This window comes from Ambystoma mexicanum, chromosome 3q (genome assembly GCF_040938575.1).
Source record: "Ambystoma mexicanum isolate Mex_15411 chromosome 3q, UKY_AmexF1_1, whole genome shotgun sequence".
NCBI lineage: Eukaryota > Metazoa > Chordata > Amphibia > Caudata > Ambystomatidae > Ambystoma > Ambystoma mexicanum.
This window is the reverse complement of record NC_090926.1, coordinates 763589981-763611667: the sequence shown is the minus strand read 5'-3', so window position 1 is coordinate 763611667 and position 21687 is coordinate 763589981. Positions and strand designations below refer to the sequence as shown.

The 21687-nt window shown below is 41.6% G+C and overlaps 1 protein-coding gene across 3 annotated transcripts in view; it reads right to left on the bottom strand.

The window, feature by feature from the left end:
* The window catches only part of RECQL5 (RecQ like helicase 5), a 1190108-nt gene that overhangs the window by 169230 nt on the left and 999191 nt on the right, over nucleotides 1-21687 (bottom strand). For 2 of the 3 annotated variants that reach the window (XM_069654764.1, XM_069654766.1), the window contains 3 exons: nucleotides 20608-20707; nucleotides 2242-2385; nucleotides 515-1233 (listed from right to left, as the gene is read on the bottom strand). In XM_069654764.1, coding sequence (XP_069510865.1) covers nucleotides 515-1233; nucleotides 2242-2385; nucleotides 20608-20707 — 963 coding nt within the window. The remainder of the gene's footprint in view (nucleotides 1-514; nucleotides 1234-2241; nucleotides 2386-20607; nucleotides 20708-21687) is intronic. The other variant, XM_069654765.1, reaches the window with a different exon arrangement.

Here is a 21687-nt window from a genome sequence, read left to right as displayed (position 1 = left end):
CTACAGTGAGGGCAGAAGAGGATCAATAATAATTCAGAGAGCAACGACACCAAAGTAAAGGATCTCTGACTTCAGAGTATTATACTGATTATACTGAGGGGATTGATGCACTTCGCACACAAAACAAGGGCACAAGAGTATAGTATCTGGGCTTACAAAAGTCTAAGGGTTAAATGAAAGCACTGACGATACAGAGCTATGGCACCATGGTTCAGGTTCTATGAAAAGGGCATAGACCATTTGGTCTATGATTATGGAACATGATACTGAAGGAGGGTGAGAAGAGTTAATAGACTAGACATTAGAGAGTGGTTAGAAACAATAGTACAATGCCAGAAGACCTTGGAAAAGCACAGCCATCCATCATAGTGGTGTAGAGAAAATTTGGACCAACAATGGTTGGTAGTTTTGCAGCGGACTGGATCAAATGGCAGCACAAATCAGACTTTTTAATTTGTTCTACCAGCAGAAAATGGAGAGCAACAAATAACCCATCCAGATCAAATCTACTCACCACCGTTCTCCATCAGGCTCCCTCACTCCAGGATCCTTTACAATGTCCAGAGGTGCTCCAGGCACAGGTTCCTGGCCTATTGCATTCAACAGTTTCACCTGTGTCCTTTCAGATTCTGCCTGTGCTGCATCCTGCTCATCTTTAACCTTTGTAGCAGTTGCCTTATTTCGGCAAGAAGTATGTTTTGTGGCATCCTCAGGGTCCGCGGAGGTCTTACTCCCCAGAGCACTGTTTGGGGCAATGGGCAGTGGCAGTTTCTCTGTGTTATTACTGTCCACCTCATCATTCCCCTTTGGGGGATTTCCACAAGTGTTAGTTTCTGATTTTACTCCAACCTGGAAAAACTTAGAGATGTTCTGGGAGTCTTTCTTGGCTGCCTCTGCCAGCTTAAGTTGTTTCTTCTTGGGTTTGGTCTTCTTGGGGCTGTCAAATAAGCAAGAATTCTTGGATGACTCTGTGGAGGATCCTGTCTTCGTTGGTAGGATTGGCATTTCTTCTGCACTCTCCTGACTTCTTTGTACAGCTTCCTCCCTGCTATTATGGGGAGTGGCCGTGTCATCGGGTGTCTCTTTCCTGGGTGGGCTCTGTTCTTTGATCATGGTTGAACTGGGCATTGCTCCTAAAGATTCCCCTGCCTGTGTCTGCTTGAGCAGGCACGCCGCAGTCTGAAACCGTCCATGAGAGTCACGCACAGCAGCACCGATCCGTCTGGGTTTAAACTGTGAAGAGGCAGAGTAAAAAGATGTGAAGGATGCTAGGAACCAGACATTCTACAAAAAATGAAGAGAAAATGGGAAAGGTAAACAAGAGGAAGAGAAGAGGATTGTGGGGAGAACACATCTTGAATGTATTTCTGTATATTTGAGATATCACCTGTGAATGCAGCAGGAACACCTCTTCTACTAACTTTTCTTGGTGCAATTTTAGATAGTGTGTACATGATTTTAACAATTTCATGATTTACTAAACCCAATCAATGAATAAAGAAAAGAAAACATATTTCACTCTGTGGCTTCAGCTTGGAGCCCTAATCCTACTACTCAGGTCTCTAGTTTGGTGTGTACCCTTTCATATTTTCTTTCCACTGGAAGCCATTTAGACTGTCCTCCTTCCCTCTCCATGTCGGCCCTTGTGTACATATTCGGGTGGGGTAGAATATTTGTGTGTGCACATGCAGTGTCAAAATCTTTATATATTACTCCGCTTGCCTCTTGATTTAGGCAGCCTTAACCGTAGAGGCTGACCCTGCTACCACAACAAGAGGGAGTCCAGGCACCTCAAACAAACAAGCCTTTTTCACTCACTATTTCTTAACTGATGAACAGCTGCTTTCTGCCCTTTTACAGCAGCAGCCGTAAGCAGAAAGGAACACTTGAAAGATGGACCAAGGGACTATCTATGTTTTCAAAAGGTGTCTACTACTGCTCTTACCTAAATCCAATCACACAGATGCTATCCACGTAGGTAGGTAGAGAAGCTAGTTCCACGATACATTCAATACAACTCCTCCACTAACTTCTATAAAGTGATGGGGATGGCCAATTTTCCTTGAACATTTCATAGGGTTTCGCCTAACCTGAAACAGTGATTATGGTCCACCTAACCTGGCCTGCATTCCGAGATTGTAATCAACCGTAAAAATGAACATTATCCTACATCCTCAACATGGTCTCTTAATTTGCATTCTGCTTTGCAGAGAGCACAATCCAAAAACAAATAAGACTAACCGAGTAAACTTGTGATGCTGGGACAAACCCATCTACAGCTTCCACTACAGGTGGTTCATTCGTTATCTCTATGTTGTTGTCACTTCCCGGAGAAAGCATAGAGTACATCTCGCCTGCCTTTGATGCTTTGTTGATCTCAGCCACCTAGAATGAGAAGAACAAACACACCACGTAATGAAACATGAAGTCCAAGTGCTTTCCACAGGTCTTCTGCACACAAAAGGAACCAACAGCATTCTCAATGGTATCAGCTTATGTCACAGCTATGTGAACCACAGACAACTAAGCAAAGATTGCAAGGTTCAAGTGTCTTTATTAAATAACACAAAATACGAAAGGGATTAGGTGGAGGCGAAGTAGTCTTCTGGAAAAATCAAAGTAGTGCAACTCAATCTTTCCAGAGGGCCATAATCTGTTAGTCCTCATCTCTTTTGCATAGTCTCCGCCAGCCGTCAGTTAAAAAAAACATTCACTGCCCTTTGGGGTTTAAATGCCCCAGCATTTCTATCTTGGCACTTGCAGTTAGATGTTTAGCTTTTGTACAGGATGTCAGGATGTAACTCTTCTCTTGAAGTGGGGGGCCAGAACCACTACTCTTGTTGGCATGCAGTTGAGGCGCCAGATCTCTTGAGCTCGACAAAAAAAAAAAAAATAACAGTTTGTCCTGGGAATATCCAAGTCAACCCTCTTGTGGCTGTTAGTAGAATCCACCATAGTCTTTTCCAACACTTGGGTCTCACCAGCCCATTAGCTTATTGCCCTTTGGCTTGGGTACTTCTGCCTCCTCTCCTCTACCTCAATCTCCCCTTCCTGTGGCCTCCTATTCCTTTCCCTTACATATTTTGTCTACTTTTCTCACTGCTTCGCCATGCTCTGTTCCTCTCGATCTCCGCTCTTCACTTCTCTCTGGCTCTCCTCTTAACATATCTTGCCACCACCTTTTTGTTATCTCTTTGCTTTCCTCCTCTTACTGGTGTTCAGCTCTCATCTCAATATTCTACTCCTGGTTCCTTCTCACAACCTCCTCTTATTCTCTACCACCTCCTCCTTTCTTAGTTGTTCTCCCCCTCCTCTCCCTGATGGTAACTCTCCCTTACATCATCTCCCCTTGATTCACCATTCTGTCCCCACCTCTCTCTAGTCTCATTTGCAGGAGAGTTCCTGCTCACTACACAACCAAATTCTAACATTCCACACCTTTCCAAAAGACATATCCGCTGGCACGGTAATTGTGTGATTAAACTCTGATGGGGCTTCATTTCAGTTGAGCTTTGAGGTTGGCCGATTTGCCGTAGGAATATGAAACCCCCAGCTGCATGCAGCAACACAGCCTCAGGTGTTGATACAGGCTGACAAGATTTGGATTCTTTCCAAACAGGGATTTCAGCTTTCCTGAACCATCTTTTCAGGAACCACGGCCATGTGTAATTTTCTATGGGCCCTGGGTTAGTGGGCTGTTCAAGGTACTTCACTCCTGGGAGTCTGCAGATTCCCTTCAAATGCATTTTGCCCGGGACTTCTATTAGCCTGAACCATTCTTGTTTGCAGCTCTTGCTAGGGTTTCTGAGTTAACTGCCCTGGAGCTCTTTGAAGGGGGTCTCCTCTGATGTTCTCTGAAATCGGTTGTCATCTTCTGTGCACCTGTGGGGTTGGAGACTGGTACTTACCGTTTGTCAAGATGGATTTCCAAAATCGACCCTGGTGGTGGATGTTGGGAGGCCAACCTACTATGGTGAAAAGGAAAGACACTGAAGTCTAGCAAAACTCAACCAAGGTAAGGTAGCAGAGCAGCAACGCGTAGACTCAGGAGAGCTGTGAGAGTGGTCTATGGCTACAATGAGTAAACGGAACACCACCACTAGTTCCAGTGTAACAGCTAAGTACAAACATATGCAATGATGTATCACATTCTTTAGAAAGTACACTAAGTAAATGAAACCTCTAGGCAAATACTGTGACACACTTACAATAAAACAGATATATACACTCACCCTTAGGAGAAGAAAGAATAGCATTTGATTCAATGATCAGTGTAAAAAAGTTAAGTAGTTGAATACATAAGGTTCTGTAGAGCACTGTAGAGTAACCGCAAATCAGTGCCCTAACACTTAGTGAGTCCAGCCGTAAGATGGTTTGGGTCGTATTGCCCATAAGTAATCAGTTTCAATGTTCTACTTTTCAGGTAGGGTCACTAGGTGTTTGAGGATGCCAGTGGTTATGATACAAAGTTCAAAAAGGAAAGCAAAGTACAGGTAAATAAACTCACTGAATCCCAGATACTTGTATAGGACTAAGAAGGAATCATTGACCAAGCCCCCACCGACCAAACTAGGATAGAGTGATTTAGGGACAGGACTTTCCGGCCATGTAACCCTATGGAGAACAGTAGGGGAAAGGAACAGTTATGCTAACTAACCCCCATGGTCCGGTTGGGCGAGGCACAGAGGTTGCGGCTGCAGAGGTCAGTTTTTGGCACAGGATTTAGTTCGTCAGTCACAGTGCTAGGAACTCGGTTCTAGGCACCATCCTGCTGAACAACCAGGCTGTGTTGTTGAGTGTTCTTTCCTTTCCCCTATATAGGTTCCATATGTATTGTTAGGTGTGCATTTTTATTAAAAAATATACTAGGTCCTAGTGTTTAGAAATACTGGTGTGTTGCCTATATGCCTATAAGCAGAGAGCCCTGCTGAGAAAAGGGCTGCGGACTAAACTGTTTGGGCAGCAAGTTACCAGTTGCTCAACTGTGCTGCATTTAATTCTGTGTGCCATCCTGCTGCCTGCATTGAGACTTCTGTGCGTTTAAGGGGCAGAAAGTTACAAGTTGCTCAACTGTGCTGCATTTAATTCCTTGTGCTATCTTGCTGCCCTCATTGAGACTCCTGTGCTTTTAAAGAAGCCCTTGATTTCAGCTGACGTTTTCGTCACGAGCACAGGAAGTGCTATTTAAAGCCAGCTGGGACGCCCTTGTAGAGATAAGCCCATGCTGAGAAAAGGGCTGCGGACTAAACTGTTTGCTGTTAAGGACCAAAACTGCCGGCAACAACGCAGTCGTAGGAGTACAGCTATCTATGTAAGACCTTGGGCTTTGACATGCTTTAGTGAGTGCACCAATTCTTTTCTGACTTCAGTTCTAAGCTGAATTCATAGAATCATCAGTACGGATTTGAGGCTCACTATTCTTGTCCAAAACTGCTTTGAACTTGTTGAATTATTATTTGTTTGAAGCCGACGAGGGCAGGGGGGGTATGAGAGTAAGACTAGGGCAGCTCCTTGAGCCATCGGGCGTGCCCTGCCGGGTATCTTATCTGTGGTGCAATTAAGGGAATGAGCTCTGGATGACTTGTTTGATATGGTGCGAGTACGCCCATTTAGCTACTGGATTGGAAATATTGCTGGGAATATTCTCTCAGCTGATTAAAACGGTTGATACCCGTTCATATGTATTAATTTCTCTCAGGAGTAGAAATTTTGATGTTTGGAGAAGCTGTGTTTTATTTTTTTACTTGATGATTTTGTAAAATTTGTAACATTTTCAGATCATATATTTATATTGTGATGGCATGCTGTTAGTTATAATATTTGAATCAACATTTTTTATTTGCTCTCTTCCAGTCGGGGTTTGTGAAGAAATCTTCTCCCCGCCCCACTGGAATATAACGTAGAAAATGTTTCCCCACACTTGGGTATTTTACTTTGCATAGTTGTAAAGGGCCTATTAGTTTAACCTAGTACATTGCACTATAGTCGGTTGATTATATTTGATTTTGTGGGGCATTTTCCCACCACTGGAACAAAACTTTGGAGGCTGCGAGATTCCCTCCTCTCTAGCTACCAGAAATAGCCCCATTTTAAAATCTAATACCTAGCCCTTTGCACTTTACCCCGGTGGTCTTATTTGCTTTCGTGGGGCATTTTCTCACCACTGGAACTGAACTGTGGAGGCTGCGAGATCTTTCTCCTCCCTAGTTAACAGCTATAGATTGATTTTTAAATCTAATATTCAGCATTTTGCTTTTTACCCCAAAGATCATATTGGTTTTTGAGGGTCACCTTGTTTCCCCATTAAAAGTTTCCAGTTACAACCTTCAAACCTAAATCTAGTCTGTGCTGTTATTCATAGGGGAAACTGAGAGCAAGCTTTTTTTGGGGTAGTCGCTTCATTTATCCTCCAGGGTGTTTGGATCCCCTTAATGCTTTTTCTGTTTGAAGTGTATATATTATATTATATTCCTGTTTCTTGTGGAAATTTGAATTAGCACAATGAGTACAAATTGTTGCATTTTGCATGTTTGATAGGTTTAGGTCTTATTGATGACCTAAAAAGGTATCTACTTGGACAAATCTGCCTACTCATGGCTTTTTTCTTCAGGAATAATATTTGATAGTATTCACTAGGAAAGTAATATGAGTCCCAGTCTACATTCTCATAACCTTAGGTCTAAAAAAGGGAAAAGAAACATGTCGCCAAATCAAGCTAAAAGTGAGGAAGCTGTTATCGGGAAAAGCCAAAAACCGAAGGCTAGAGGAAAGAAAGATAAAAGTTATATTGATCATGAAAAATGGTCTTTAGATCAACAACCAAAAATCTCAAGCTTTCTTACTATAAAAGATAAACAAAAGGACCTGGTGCTTGAAGATATTCAACCCCCTCCAATCAACAGTTCCATGATTGATAATAATTCCCTGTTAAATTTGGTACAAGATTTTAGACGTCAATGAAGCCAGCATGGTAACTGGCATAAACATGAATAACATTATAGGTACAAATCTGTCGGCCACACCAGACCTGGGTACATTTGCGCAAGATGACACTGAGGAGAATGAGGGGGAGGAGTCCTGGAATGATCTGGAAAATGACAGTATAAACTCATTTAATTTGGAAATTGGCCGTAGAGGGGACAACTCATTATACTTAGGCGAAGAATTGGATGCTTTAACAAACACTATTGATGTTCTCCTTGGTATCTGTACTAAATTATTAGAGGAGCAAAATGATACTAAATCCTTGGTGCATCATTCATTGTGTATAGGCGCTATATAAATAAACTATCATATCAGACCATAGAGAACACAAAAGCACTGGGTATAATGATAGAAGAAAGTGGGGAAAAAGGATTGGTTTGTCGGAAGAATAAATCCAATACCGGTCATGATGGTATGGCCGATTTGAGTGAATTATGTTTGGTGGTGGAAAAAGTCAAGGAGAGATGTCTGGTACAGGAGGGTGAAAAATGATTAGTAGAGAATTCAGTAACTGAAATGGTGGAAAATTAGGAAAATTTGCGTAATAATATGGGGGAAATTACTGCTTCACATAGCTCTAAGAAGAGAACATGACGTAAACGTAATAATAAACAATCCACCCGAAATAGGGTTGTAATGACCAAAGTCAGAAGGAAAAAATGTATTAAAAGGAATAGTGTGGCATTGGCAGCCCACGGCCCCCTCAGATGTGGAATGTGTGGAAGTGGGTAATATATTTGAAATCCTGGAAAAACAAAAGAGATTAGATGTAGAAAAGATACCGTTCAAAAAAGATGGGGGTTCGGAAAAATGGCTTAGAGATAAAGAGCAGGATATTGAAGTGGTTTTATTGGAGGAGGAGGAGATCCTTGAAAATGAACTGGAGGATAAAGAAATCCTTGAAAATGAAGTTAGATGCCAAAATGGCCCAGACTCTTCCAAATAAGGAACGGGAGATATATATATATATATAGCAGAGATTAAACGATTAGCAATGAGGGGAAATTCTAGAATGAGCTCATGTAAAACTATAGCTAATGCAGAGGCGATATATGGGAATTTGGGGAAAAGTATTCAAATTATCGAGAAAGTCACTACTGAGTTGAGCCCTTTTTTGAACCGTACTTGGGTGTTGGAACAACTGAAACAAATTCCACAACTACATAATATCAAATTGATTGACATCGATACAGTTATATTACCTGAATCTGGTAGTTGGAAAAATTGGGCCATTTTTCAATTTAGGTCTGCGGTTTTACTAGATCTCATTCAAAAGCATGCAACAAGTATTTGGGGTAAGGATTTTGAGATAATAATGTGTAATTCATTCAGCTATTTGGAGGTAAGGGAAAGCAATCTTGAGTCAGGAATGAATCAAAAAATAAAAAATGGAATTAAGGGAAACCAAAAGGGCATTTGGATTCCGGAGAGTAGCTATTTCCCAGATTATTGAGATAAGTAATGGAGTAATGAGATAACTCTATTGTCATGGAACTGTATAGGTTTTAATTCCCTTCTACACCCTGATGGCATACTACTATTGACGGAAAGCAATATATTTCCCCTCCAAGAAGCTTGGGAATGTGGTGAAATTGGAGGGTTATACTATATGGAATAAAGTAGCCACCAGGGAGGAGAAAGGCCGCCCGTCTGACAGCTTATGTATAGGGGTGAAAAATCATATCCCCTGTAGGGAATATGAATCGTTTGGGAAATCCCCATTTGTTATGTGTGTAGCTATTGATAAGGTGAGTCCGTTTGGGGAGTTGCTGCTTATTAATATTAATTCTTGTCCCGGTGGAAAAAATATGATTGATATAGGCAACATTATAAATAATACCATTGAAGGATGGTTAGAGGAACCTCCAGACTCTGAAATTTGTATAGTAGGGGACTTGATGTTGCCATGAAAGAAATGAACAGGCAGAGGGAATTATGGGATGAAGCTGTTGATATTAAGCAGGTTCAGATGGGGAATGGAGGGATAGATCGGAACCACTATAAACAAATAATGTATTGTTTTGGTTGAAACTCCTATTTGATCGGGATTTGGAATACCTGGAACCGGTCGAGGGAGCTATAAACTGCAATACCCTGACTAATGGTAAGAGTGGCTCTCGTATTGAGTATTTCTTTGCCAGTAAAAGGTTAAGAAACTATGAGATCATTTGAGCATATAGCCACAGTACTTGGTTACCATAATGTTTTAAAGGGAAAATGTGCTAATATATCCAAACATCGATGGGTAGTAGGTGAAATAATGAATATACAGACCTCAGCTAGAGGAAATAGGATATTATGGTCCAAAAAGAATGTTGTTAAATTTGATAGACTATTTGACATATTACCCTCGGATGGCCAGCATATGGCTCTTAATGGCTCTAAGATAATTGGGAATCTACTGGGATTTATTCAAAGAACGAATTGTAAAATGAATGTCAATTGTAAACAGGGAAAAACCCATGTAAATAAATTTGACTATCAGATTGAAGAACAGAAAAGAGAGGCCAAGGAGGAGATTAAGACCCTCAATGGAATGCCAGAGCTTAATGATGAGGAAAAAAAGCAAAAACTAGAAATACCATGACGAGATATAAAAATTGGCCTAAGGCACATAAACATAACATTAATAATGCCAATTGGAGGAGCATCTTTAGGGTTCCGTAAAAACTATAGTACTTCAGATAATTTGACCATGTTAAATCTTATGGTTTCTGATACCAAGGATAACAGAGGCTCAAGGTTGTATGCGTGCTTCATCGACTATTCTAAAGCATTTGATAGTGTGGACAGGGATATCCTCTGGAAAAAGTTGAGAGATGGGAAACTTTGCCCTAGAATCCGCCACTTCCTGAAGGATGTTGTTAGCCTGGGTAAGGGGGGAGACGTATCACCAGATATTAGAACAAACCTAGGGCTTAAGAAAGGATGTGTGACAGCTCCAGTGCTTTACAACCTGTACATGTCAGACCTGTGGGCTAGATATACTGCTATTAATAATTATGCACCTAAAGTAGGAGGTAATGCAATTTGTGGGTTCATGTACGCAGACAATACCATCCTGCTAGATAAAACACTGGTGGGATTATAAAGGATGCTGAATGAATTGTACCTCTATTCCAATGAAAATAACCTATTAACATTAATAAAATGAAAATAATGGTATTTGGGGGATCCAAGAGAAATGGGGGTAAAAACATCTTTAGATGGCATATTAATTCTGGTATATTAGAAGTTGTGGCTATCTACCCCTACTTGGGAATCACAATTATGAAAAATCCCCCCAATCATGTTTTCCAAGAAGTAGTGGAATCTAAAGTAATGAAGAAGTGGAATGTTGTACGACGGTACATGACAAGTAGGGGTGGGTTACTCAATCGAAGGATACTTAGAGACGTATAAAAGCTGTATTATACCTGGGGTACGTTATGCATTGGAAACAGTGGAGGGGAAATTTGTGACTAATTTAGGGAAGTTAGAGGGGAAGCTATAGAGATCACTGTTAGGCCTCTCTGATAGAGGCGATAAGGAGTGAACTCAGGCTTACTTTGTTGGAGACCTTGTGGAAAATAAGGTGCTGTAAGCATTATTTTAGAATTATGATGTGGGAAGGGGAAGAAGAGAGCCTTATGAGACTCATTGGAAAAAACTTGAATTGAAAAGTGAAAATGAATACTTATATGGAAAGCCTAAAAAATATCGTACCCGCTTTTCTCTATTGGCCTGAATCTCCCAACTGATAAAAAGGAGGTTAGTATGCCATTAAAAATTCTCAAGAGTAAAGCAATCATTTGGGACTTGTGTAAAAATCAGACATACCTTTATACTAAGAGAAAAGATGAAGGATATATGTTACAGGGTTTAAGAGCTGCTACAGCAAGAGATTATCTGCTTAAACCAAGAAGTAGAGAGATTGGGAGATTTAGTATGCAACTTTGTTTTAATATTCTCCCTTGTAAAGAATATACTGGTGCTTGGACAAAGATACCCTGGGAAGAAAGACAGTATAGGCATTGCAACACTGAGATTGAACTATTAGACATTTACTTACTCAGTGTACAAAATTGCAGGAATGGCATTTTAAAGGTTATGGAAATTTGGTGAGTGAGTTAAATATGATCACAACAAATCAGTTTTAGTCGACTATTAGGCTGAAATTATGGTATATATAGGGGCAGCATTTTATATATGGAAGAGAGCAATTTTAATTGATGATATTTAATATTTTTGTTTCTTTTTGATGTACTGTTATTTATTAAACATAAGATAGAAGGTATGCAATCCTTTCATATAAATCGCTAGTTTATATATGAACTGTACATGTCCCACAGAAATTTAGATCCAATGGGTGTGGTTTTCCCCCTTTTTTGTTCTGTTTTGCTCTGTGTAAAGGTAAATATCTGTGACGGATGAATTAATATCAAAATAATGTTCTTAAACTTGTTTGAACTTTTGAAATGTATGTAGAAATCGATTTATATCTGTATATGTTTTAGTGTATAAGGTTTTAATTAACCAATATTGCACTTTAAACTAATTTTTAAAAAAATGTTTTAAAAAAAACAGATGGTGGGCTTGCATTTACGTTTAGGAGCGGGTTGTGTATATTTTTACAATGTCTTATGTATGACTGAAGTGCTTATTTGAGCTACTTATATCGAGCATTATTTACCCAGTAATTGGGCCTCATTACGAGGTGGGCGGTAAGGGATACCGGGCACTGTTAAAGAGACCGGTGCCGGTAATCCCTTACAACCCAATTCCAAGGTCCCTTAGCGGGAACCGTAAAGAACGTGTGGTCTGACCACACAATTATCGGGCCCGTTATTATCGCCTTCTCCCTTCCCATTGAGCCCCATGGGGGCTCGAATGGGGATTGGCATTTGGAATGGGGACTTCCCGGGTCCACCTAGGTCGGAATGTCCCGGTAAGTCCCTACTCCACCAGACCGGACCCGGACAATAAGGCCCATTGTCTTTCTGTGGCTTGCATCTGCTTAAATCACATGCTTTGCAGAGGCCACCTTATGCAGGATTACACTTTGTTTTTGAATAATCAAAAAACAGTATATATAGGGGCCTTACAGTCACACTATCCATATCTACTTGTATATTTACCCATGATCCCTCGTGCATAGATGTCATCAGATTGTTCCCATGACAAACTGCAGGAGAAAGTGTGTGCGCTCTCACGTGGTGAGTTTGGGTGGACATGTGATTCTAAGCAGATACAAGCCAAAGACAATTACTGGCTAATTAATGCTCTCCTTCAAAGGTGTGTGAATCTGCCTAGATTCACATGCTTTTCATAGATTAGCTAGCAGTACCTTATGAAGCTGGTGGGTGAGCTCAAGAAACAGTTGAAAAAAGAGGATTTGGTATTGCATGGCCCACCTGTGAGACTGCCATTGCTTTCCTGTGTGAACTGAGTTCCATGTTGCAGCTTTACAAATTGCATCTAATGGAATGTTTACTAGCATTGCTCCCGTACTCCTTGTGGAGTGAGCTTTGGGAGTGAAAGGAAGACATTTGTTAGAAATGTGTAGCCGAGTTCTATATAGCAGCAAGCCACCTAGTTATGATGAATTTTGTTACTGGGGTTTCCTATCTTCTATAGCAGGAAGGCACAAAGAATAGATTTGTTTTTTACCCAATGATTTAGTTTTGCTTAGGCAGAACAATACTACCCGGTGTACATCAAGTGCATGTACTTTATAGTTATTCATTTACATTTATTTCAGGAATATCAATGTCAAACAGAAATGACTTAAAATGTACAGATGGCAGAGGAATTTCCAAGAAGGGTGCTTGTACAATAGCACAAAGATGAGAACAAGTGGTGGACCATTTATGAGGCTGTAGAAAAGCGTGAAATGTAGCATGGGCAAAACAAACAGAAAAAGTATATATTTAAAAACAGGTGACTTAAAAAGGTAACATTAACCTAAGGGGGAGAGTGCTTCAAACTAAAAGGAGTACTATTTAAATATACAAAATTACACTAAGCATCCTAACACGCAGTGGTGGGGGCCAGGTAGGGAGGATGGGGGAGGGAGCTAGGGAGGAGCGCTCTCTGTCTTTAGCAAGTAAGGGACTTTTAAGCCGCGCTTTGAAGAGATCCTCAGTTGGGCTGTCTTTGATTGTTATGAGCAGTGGGTTCCACTGGAGCAGGGCAAGTAGGGAGAAAGAGCAGAAGCAGGAGGAGGCATAGGGAGAAAGAACATTCAAAATTTCTGAAGAGCTCAGCATGATGCAGCAGAGAGTCATCGAGAGACGAATTGTAGTGAGACAGCTCTTAATTTGTTCTGAGATGGCTGGGATGAAGGTGGGAAATGGGTAAAATATTTGAGTGTCATCGTTAAGAAGGTGATCGTGAAAGCCAAAAGGAGGAAATCATTCTCCCCAATGAAGAGGTGTAGAGGTTGAAAAACTGAGGTGTAAGGACTGATCCTTGGGGGAATTTGACAGGGACAGTTGGGGAATTAGACATTTGCGAGTTCCAAGAAATTTTAAAGGATCAAGCTTCCATGTAGGAGGTGATCTAGGCAAGAGCAGGTTTGCAAAACCAAAGGTCCTGGAGATTGAGAGGAAGAGAGGAGTGGTTGACGGTGTCGAAAGTGGTAGAGAGGTCCAAAAGGTTTGAGACATGCATGAGTCCAGCGTTGGTGGAGTGTTTACACTGTGCTTACTCCGGAAGCCATATTGCAGTGGATCTCAAAGGCCATTATACTCAAGGTACTTACTAATCCAGCCAATAACCACCCCTTCAAGGACTTTTGAATAATGGGGAAGGAAAGAAATTGGGCGATAGCTTGCTGGGGCTTTTGGGTCAGCAGAGGATTTCTTCAATAGGGGTTAGACAGTTGCAGATTTGAAGAAGGCAGGTAAGAGTCCACCGGTGAGAGAGTAGTTAAAGATCTCAGGGAGATAAGTGAAAGTGACAGAGATGAAGCATGTGATCATTTGCGGGGAAAAATGGTTGATAGGAGCGTATGATGGATTGGCACGGCAAAGGATGGGTGCAAATTCAATACGTGACGAAGGGGAGAAGTAGTCAAGAGTAGCAGAGGTAGAGGAGAAAGGTGGTGGACAGAATTGGGGATGGGCAGGGAGAGAGAAGAGGGCTGTGAGAGTGTCACGAATGTCAGTGATTTTTTTTAGTAAAAGTGGCGTGCACAGCCATTAGCGGAAAGGCAGTTGTGAGGATGGGAAGGTAGATGAAAGTTTGCAGGGGTGATTGTAAAAAGGAGGAGATTGGGTTTGTGAAGTAGAAGGATTTGACATAGTCCAGTGAAGAGATTAGGGCTGCAAGGGCAGTTATGAAGTCTAGGAGTAGGGTAGGTATCCGTAATTTGTGCCAGCATCATGGCTCACTACGCTTATTTGTTCTGAGGGTCTGAATTTCAGAGGTGATTTGAGACTGAGGAAGGGGACGGGAAGGTGAGAATGTGTGAGTAGGATAATGTTGATCAAATGGAATATAAATGCATAGTAAAGTCAGAAAGTATGGTCAATGGAAGAGGCATACATTGGGAAAAGAGACCAGAGATGTGTTCTCGCATCATCAAGACAAGAGGGCTAGAAAGCCCTGCTTGTAATACTCTTCCCCTCTGTTCCGTGGATTCTAAAATAAGACTCTTAATTCAACTGGTTTGTGTCCATGGAACTTCGAAATATACTTGGGTAAGAAGAATTGTGGATGTGTTCTAAAATCTTTGTGTTCATGAACTGCGATGAAAGATTCATCCACTGTTAGTGCCTGAAGCTCACGTACCCTTCTGATTGAAGTTATAGCAATGAGGAAGACTACCGTTGTGGGAGAGATCTTTAAGATAAGCCTTGTGCATAAGTTCAAAAGGGGGTGTCATTAACATATGAAGGAGTGTATTCAAATCCTGACTAGCCGGGGTGAGACTGGTGTGTAAATGCACTTTACTCCTTCCATAAATGCATTGACCACCATGTGACTTTGCTGCTAGATGGTGTATGCCGCCAGTGCAGCTAAATGTACCTTAAGTGAAGTGTACAGTAAACCTGAGTCAAGGATATGAAGTAGGCATGTTACAATGTCTGCAGGTGAACAATCAATATGCTTGATCAGTTCCTTTGTACACCAAATTAAAAACAGTTTATAGAAGTACTCCTGACATGCTCTGCGCCAGGCTTACATATAATTTGGTTATGCACCATTGCCATATCTGCTTAGGTGAGAAGTGACCACATCTTTGATTGTGTTCTGCCCTGTTCATGTTACCGAACGACTGGTCAGATAACAAGGTGCTCAGCCCGAGGAGCTACTATTCTCATTTCTCTCTTTGTATCCAGGATGGCTTCTTAGAAAATGTTGTACAGGTTTGATATGAGGCTGGATTTCTCGACACACGTCTCTTTCACCTGTAATGAGTCAGTCGTTTAGGTAAGGGAGCCCTGGGATTTTTCTGACAGTGCAGGCGCACTGCCAAAACCGCTAGTACCTTTGTGAGTACATAAGGTGTTGATGCAATACCAAAAGGAAGCACCTTGAACTGAAAACAATGTGTGTCTCCCTTGAATCTTAAGAATTTGTGATGGCCGGAAAAAATTGAAATATGAATCTTTCTTGTCCATTGTTGCCAGGATTTCATCCTTGTTAATGGAGGCTGGTTGTGGAGTTACAGTTGCCTCCTTAAGTAGGACACCAAAGTCATCCCATTGGAAACTATTATATCATGCCATTAGGGCACTTGAACTAGCAATGTAAGCACTGTATGCAGGTGATGTGGCAATATTCCTAAGGAAAGGGGTTACTTTCCTGCTCTCTTTCTCAGGCAGATGCTTGGCTGTTGAGAGAAGAGAATTGCTCCTCTTACTCTTTGTTGCAAGAAAGAAATCTAATGTTGGCGGAGCAGGTATTTAGGGTGGATCTAATATGATGGCTAACATTTTTTCTCAATGCAAGTATTAAATGCTTTGGTGGAAGCTTGTCTCAATAGTGAATGCGCCAAGCACTTTCTTACTAATTGCATTAAGGGAATGCAGTGAGTCACAGAATTGTGCTCCTCTGGGATGTCTACAATGAAGTAAATATTATCATCAGATTATGGTGCTTTAATTCCAAACCTGATAGCTGCCCATTTGAGCACTGCTGCATACCCAAATATTGTTGCATACAGTAATTCAAAATTGGGGTTTCAAAGTATTTGAGGGGTCTTCAAGGGGCTCCATGTGTAGCCTGTGTCTCTTGCTTGGGCCTATGGTCTCAAGCTACACCTCACAGATGATGCCCAAGGTTGCTTGTGCAGAAAAGATGTAGCCTAGCAATTCAGCCTGGACTGCTCCTTTGGGGGTGCGACTAAGCCTGATTTTCTTATGGTCTTTTCCCTTTCTGCGATGGCTTGGCAGGCTGAGGAAAGATGACGCCTGTGGGGTTTCCCAGAGCAATTGACAGACGTGTAAGATTACAAATCTTTCAGCCATCATCTCTTGTTTTGCTTGGGCCTATCCCGGCAAAGGGCATTCATAGGTTTTGTTCATGGGGTCTGTGTGCCCATTTTTGTAGGAAGGCTGTGAATTGTGACATGGCAGTAGAGAAACTTCCAGACCCGCTTAAATTGATGGCCAGTGACCTCCTTTGTTTTAAATGTGGACTCCCTAGATAGATCCACCTCTTCCAGCACCTCTTTCTGTATTTCCTTTTCACGTGTGAAGAAATCTAGGGGTCCCTTATTCTGGAGTGTGACGAGTACAGTTGTACCTGCCTCTACATATGAATGTGCCTTCTAATAGTGATTGTCCTTTTTTGAAGTCCACGGTTTTGTTCTTGGAGGCCATGTTTATAGGTGTACTACCCTAAGGTGTACTACTTACATCATTCGCAGCATTTTTATTTTGTGAAGCTTTGTGGTTTGTCTTCGGTGTTGGAGCATCTGAGCAGGCAGAGCCCCACGTTTGTGACTGATCTGTCTCCCTAGTTTTTGGAGTCTATCCCAATTTTTGGGCACTATCACCAGAGTCGATGCATTTGGCATTGTGTAGTTTAGCAGTCTCTTGGCCGCCTAGTGCTTTCTCCATATGTTGGCTCGATGCAGACCCTTTGGAGCTGCAGGCAGACTGCAAGGATTGCCCCTTTGAGACCTCTTTTGATGTCTGTATGGGGTTAAGCTCGACCTTAATCTCTTAAGTGTGGGTCGTGGCCTGCACGGAATCAACCTGCATGGCATAGGCTGCCTAGCAATTAACTCTACACTACTTCAGTGATTTTGTTTGAAAGCACTTGCACAACAAGCAATTATATTTGGCATGGTTCCTTTAAAGGCATTTATTACACCTTGTGTGTCCCTCCCAAGGGAACTTGATATTGCACTCTGGTAAAATTTAATTGCAGTTTTCTCAGATAGGGTAGACGTCAAGGGAAGATGGGAATGTAAGTATGAAGGAAATTAGAGGCATTCTAGGGACATGTGGTGATTATGGAAATGTGTCCCAGCCCACTCTCTCTACTGTACATATTTGCAGAATCTGTGTCTCTGTTGGCAATTCAGCAACTCTTCGTCCACTTGTTCTAGTCCAACGATTCTGGTTATGAATGTAGCGATCACATGGCATTGAGACAAAGTTGTTTGCCGCTCCACTCTCCTGCGACCAACCGACGGTGGGAAAAAAAAACTATCAGAGGACGTTGAAGCACGAGGAATGATGGGTAGCTGTACACAGACTAGGCATAGTGTCACAGGGATAACCCTGTCAATGTCTGTTAAGTCAGAATTCCTATTTTGTGGTTTCTAGGACCACTTTATGGGCCTCTAAACATTTTGCATGTTTCCTCTGTCTTTTGTTCATTGACTTGTTGGTGGCCAGAGGAACTACTTTTGAAGTTCCCCAGCCATTAGATCACGTTATACCTTAGTTAAGGTATATAGTATTGGGTTGCCCCCAATGTGCCCAGTAACAGATGTGCCTCCCAGGCTCCTCATTTTTGCCCTAGGGTGATAACCTGTGTGGGCCAGTCCCGTTGTGCAAGGGTATTTAGGCTTTGTCCTGCCAATGCTTCTCTTTCTTTCTTTCCTGTAATTTGGATGCGACACCTGCTGAAGGAGTTTACTTGCTAATTCTCAATTGGCAATATTTGCTAAGTGCAGTGGCTTGGGTATATCCCGGCTCAGTTTGCTACTAGGTACTTTTTTTGTGCTCTGTGAAGACTCCTAGTAACTCCCTACATGAGATGGGTGGAGCCCTCCACTCTGGAACTCTTTTCTGGGCCCTTTAACGCTGCACCCCACCATTTACTGCCAAGAAATTCTGCTTGGCTGTGGGCTACGGTTGGTGTCCAGAGAGGTTTTGAAATGCGTCAACAACCCCAAGTTGTTAACTTAGGACGTCAGACGAAGCCGTTGTCCCCATACAGGAGAGTGTGCTGCTGTGTTTGTTCATCAAGCTGCCAAGAACAATGTTTGGGGGTTCCTACATCTTCATGGGGTCCTCCTCGGGGAATCTCCAATGTAGGTTTGACAGTCCATATCCTGAGAAGCGCATGTGTTCCCTTTATGGGTCGCTGGGATTGTTGTTGGCCTAGGGAATTGATCCTTTGGGTCATTGGGTGGGGAGGTGGGGTGGTGGGTGGCGAATAGTCGAGATTAGTATAGAAACCCATGTAGACGGGCCAAAGTGCAGGTTTATATTAAGACAGTAGGACCACTATATATCCTAAAGCCAACAGCTCCCTGTAGCAGTGACAACAGGCAAAGCTACTGCATCGAACAAAAATCTCCAGGGACAAACATATATCTGGCCTTTTAATTATATTTTTAGATTCTCTCAGGTGTCCCTCTGGTCAAGGTGGAGATTCCTTGGAGGTAAGTATTTTCACAATTCCCATAGAGTTCTTTTGGAGGCCCATCTCTTCTGATACTTATTTTTCTGGTATCTTGGTTCAATCTTCCAACTTATGGAACACTTCCTTGGAGTCTCATCTGTTCTTCTCTCGAGTTGCTCATTGCAGAATCTGCACCTGTGGGGTAGGTCTCACTTACCCTCATTAAAGTTAATGGACCTTTAACTTTCCCATTAATTCCTATGGAATTGTGAACTTATTCTGGAACTCTCCTGAAATGGACATTGGGGTACTTGATATGATACGATAAGTCATTTATAATGCGCCTGTACACAAGTGTTTACATTCACTGGACATTTGTCCTGAGTCCACAGTGGGTCCAGTGATTTATGGACCAAGTTTCATCATTGTAGGACTTATTTATGATTTTATATCCATTTGTAAAGACCTCCACTTAATTTCTATTATGGTGAATGTACTTTAAATACTAACTTAATATGGTAACAATGGGCAGATCTGTCCCAAAAATGTATAAGGAAGGTAATTGTTCTAAAGTACCTTATTGATTCTTGGAAGCCTTTGGCTACCATTTATAAATGTGTCCTACTCCCTAAGACTATAATACAGCAAAAGACGTACTTGAGCTTTCATTTTATTTAACGTCCTAGGAGTTTCTAATGATGGTGGATTATTGTTATAAGCTTTAATAATTTTCAAACATATTTGCCCTGCTGCCTAAATTGTGTTTTCCCTTTTTATCCCATACCATACGTGTTAGGTGCTGGCCATCAGGTCTAGGTATTGCCACATCTACTAAGCATGGGTTTTGTCTTTAGGGCACTGCACATTATTGTGCAGACCCATAGGGTGGTTACCTGCTTGTTATGGTTTATAGTTTGCTGGTTCCCCTCCCATGTAGGGCTCACATATAGACATTGTGGTTTGGTCTTTGAATAGGCATTACTCTTCTTGTAATATGCTGGTATTGTTTGAACACTGTATTTTAACCTAGAATACATAAGATGATCGTTTTATATCTTTGAATGTATTATAGTATATATTTTCAGTATATCAGTGTGATGTATTTTCTAGAGATGTGTGTGGCCTAACTGTACCCCTGTGTCAACCTACATTCCCTACCTGAGAGTTAAGCTTTGTTACTCTGTCCACATTATATACCTTAGGAGAGGTTTGGCTTCCCTTTCTTGTTAGGTGTTAGTCTTCATCCTAGGGTTAGTGGTTGTAACACTGTCAACAGAGGATGGTACAGAACTGCTGTAATGACATCCTTTTCTGCATAATACTCAGGAAAACCCCAAAGAGGGGTAGGTGTAGAGGTAGGTGTGTGTGTAGGTGTGTGTGTGTAGGTGTGTGTGTGTGTAGGTGTGTGTGTGTGTAGGTGTGTGTGTGTGTGTGTGTAGGTGTGTGTGTGTGTAGGTGGGTGTGTGTAGGTGTGTGTGTGTGGGTGTGTGTGTTAGTTTGGTTAACTGTGCAGACTAACCTAACTGTACTTCACTACTGGCCTACCTCACTCCTTAGGTTGAGCGTGACTGCTCTACCACAGCCACCAACCTTTGAGAGTTTTTTTTTTCCCTCTGGTCCGAATACTGTAAACCGTTAGCTTAGATGGTTCACCAGCCATCACCGGAGAGTTGTACACAATCTCCCCAAAAATCACCCAACAGAATTCTGTGTGCTTAGTCTCTACCGTCGCAAGTCGACACTTGTTCTTTCAGTCACTTTCCTGGCTCAACCCAGACTTTGCTTTCCGCCGCTACCACCTCCCCAACCCCACTGAGGTTAGTGCTGACACACCTTCTTGAGCATAGTTGCCTTATAGAGATTAACCATTTTGCTGCTCCGAAAAGCTTCGTGCTCCATCTCCACAGCACATCTTGATGGGTATGTGCCACTGCTGAAATGAAAGAGAGACTGTTAGCGTGAAGATCCAAGTCGCCCAAACACCACATATAGCGCACTTTAACACAAACAGCTTATACTTGCTGAAATCAGCACTTGGTAAATAATACTGACAGCCCACAATGGTACAAGGACAATCCTAGAGGAGGGTAAGAATCTCACATTTAATTCTGTGCTCCTCCGGTTCTACTGAAAAGTGAGATTTAGTTGTTTAGTTAACAAGATTTTTTGTGTTGCTGATTGTTCCTTTTACATATTGGCAGTCTTTTTGAGGACTCTTGCATATTGGTGGTGACATGCTTTGTGCATCCTCACAGAGGAGTTCCTAGTGGGTAAAAAATCCAATATTTGATTCTTAAATAGGCCCTTTAAAAAAAAAAATGCAGTTTGCAAGAACTATTTACAATTGAGCATTTATGTGGTTTACTTTTCAAGGAACAATTTAAGGCCAACAAGAGTCTACATCTAAAAAGTGTGGCATCCTGAAGGAGGCTTGGCTTAAACGTATTGATCCTTGAAGCCAAACATTTAGTGAACATGACATTTATTTCTAACAAATTTGACATTCTAAGAACAAATCTGTCTTTGTCTTCTTGGCTATACATTTAAAGTTCTGAAAGTTCACAATTTTGACACCTTGGAATGTTTGCACTGTCAGTGTCTTATCAAAAATTATTTGGACATTTAAATTAACATTGCCAATTTTGGTCATGTTTCACATCATGTGCTCTTGTTTTTGACTATCATTTTCATGTGCTCTTGTTTTTGACTATCATTTTTGGAGACCGTTTTATTAATTCGGTACATAGTTGTCATTACTTTACAACTTAGTTTGAGAAGTAATGTGTTATTTGCTAATATATACAACACAATATTTTGATAACAATATATTACATTGAGAGGATAGCTTTGGGGCAACGCGCTCGCCTTGGAAGCAAGAAGACGCAGAGCAACACAGGTTCGATCCCCGGGTCC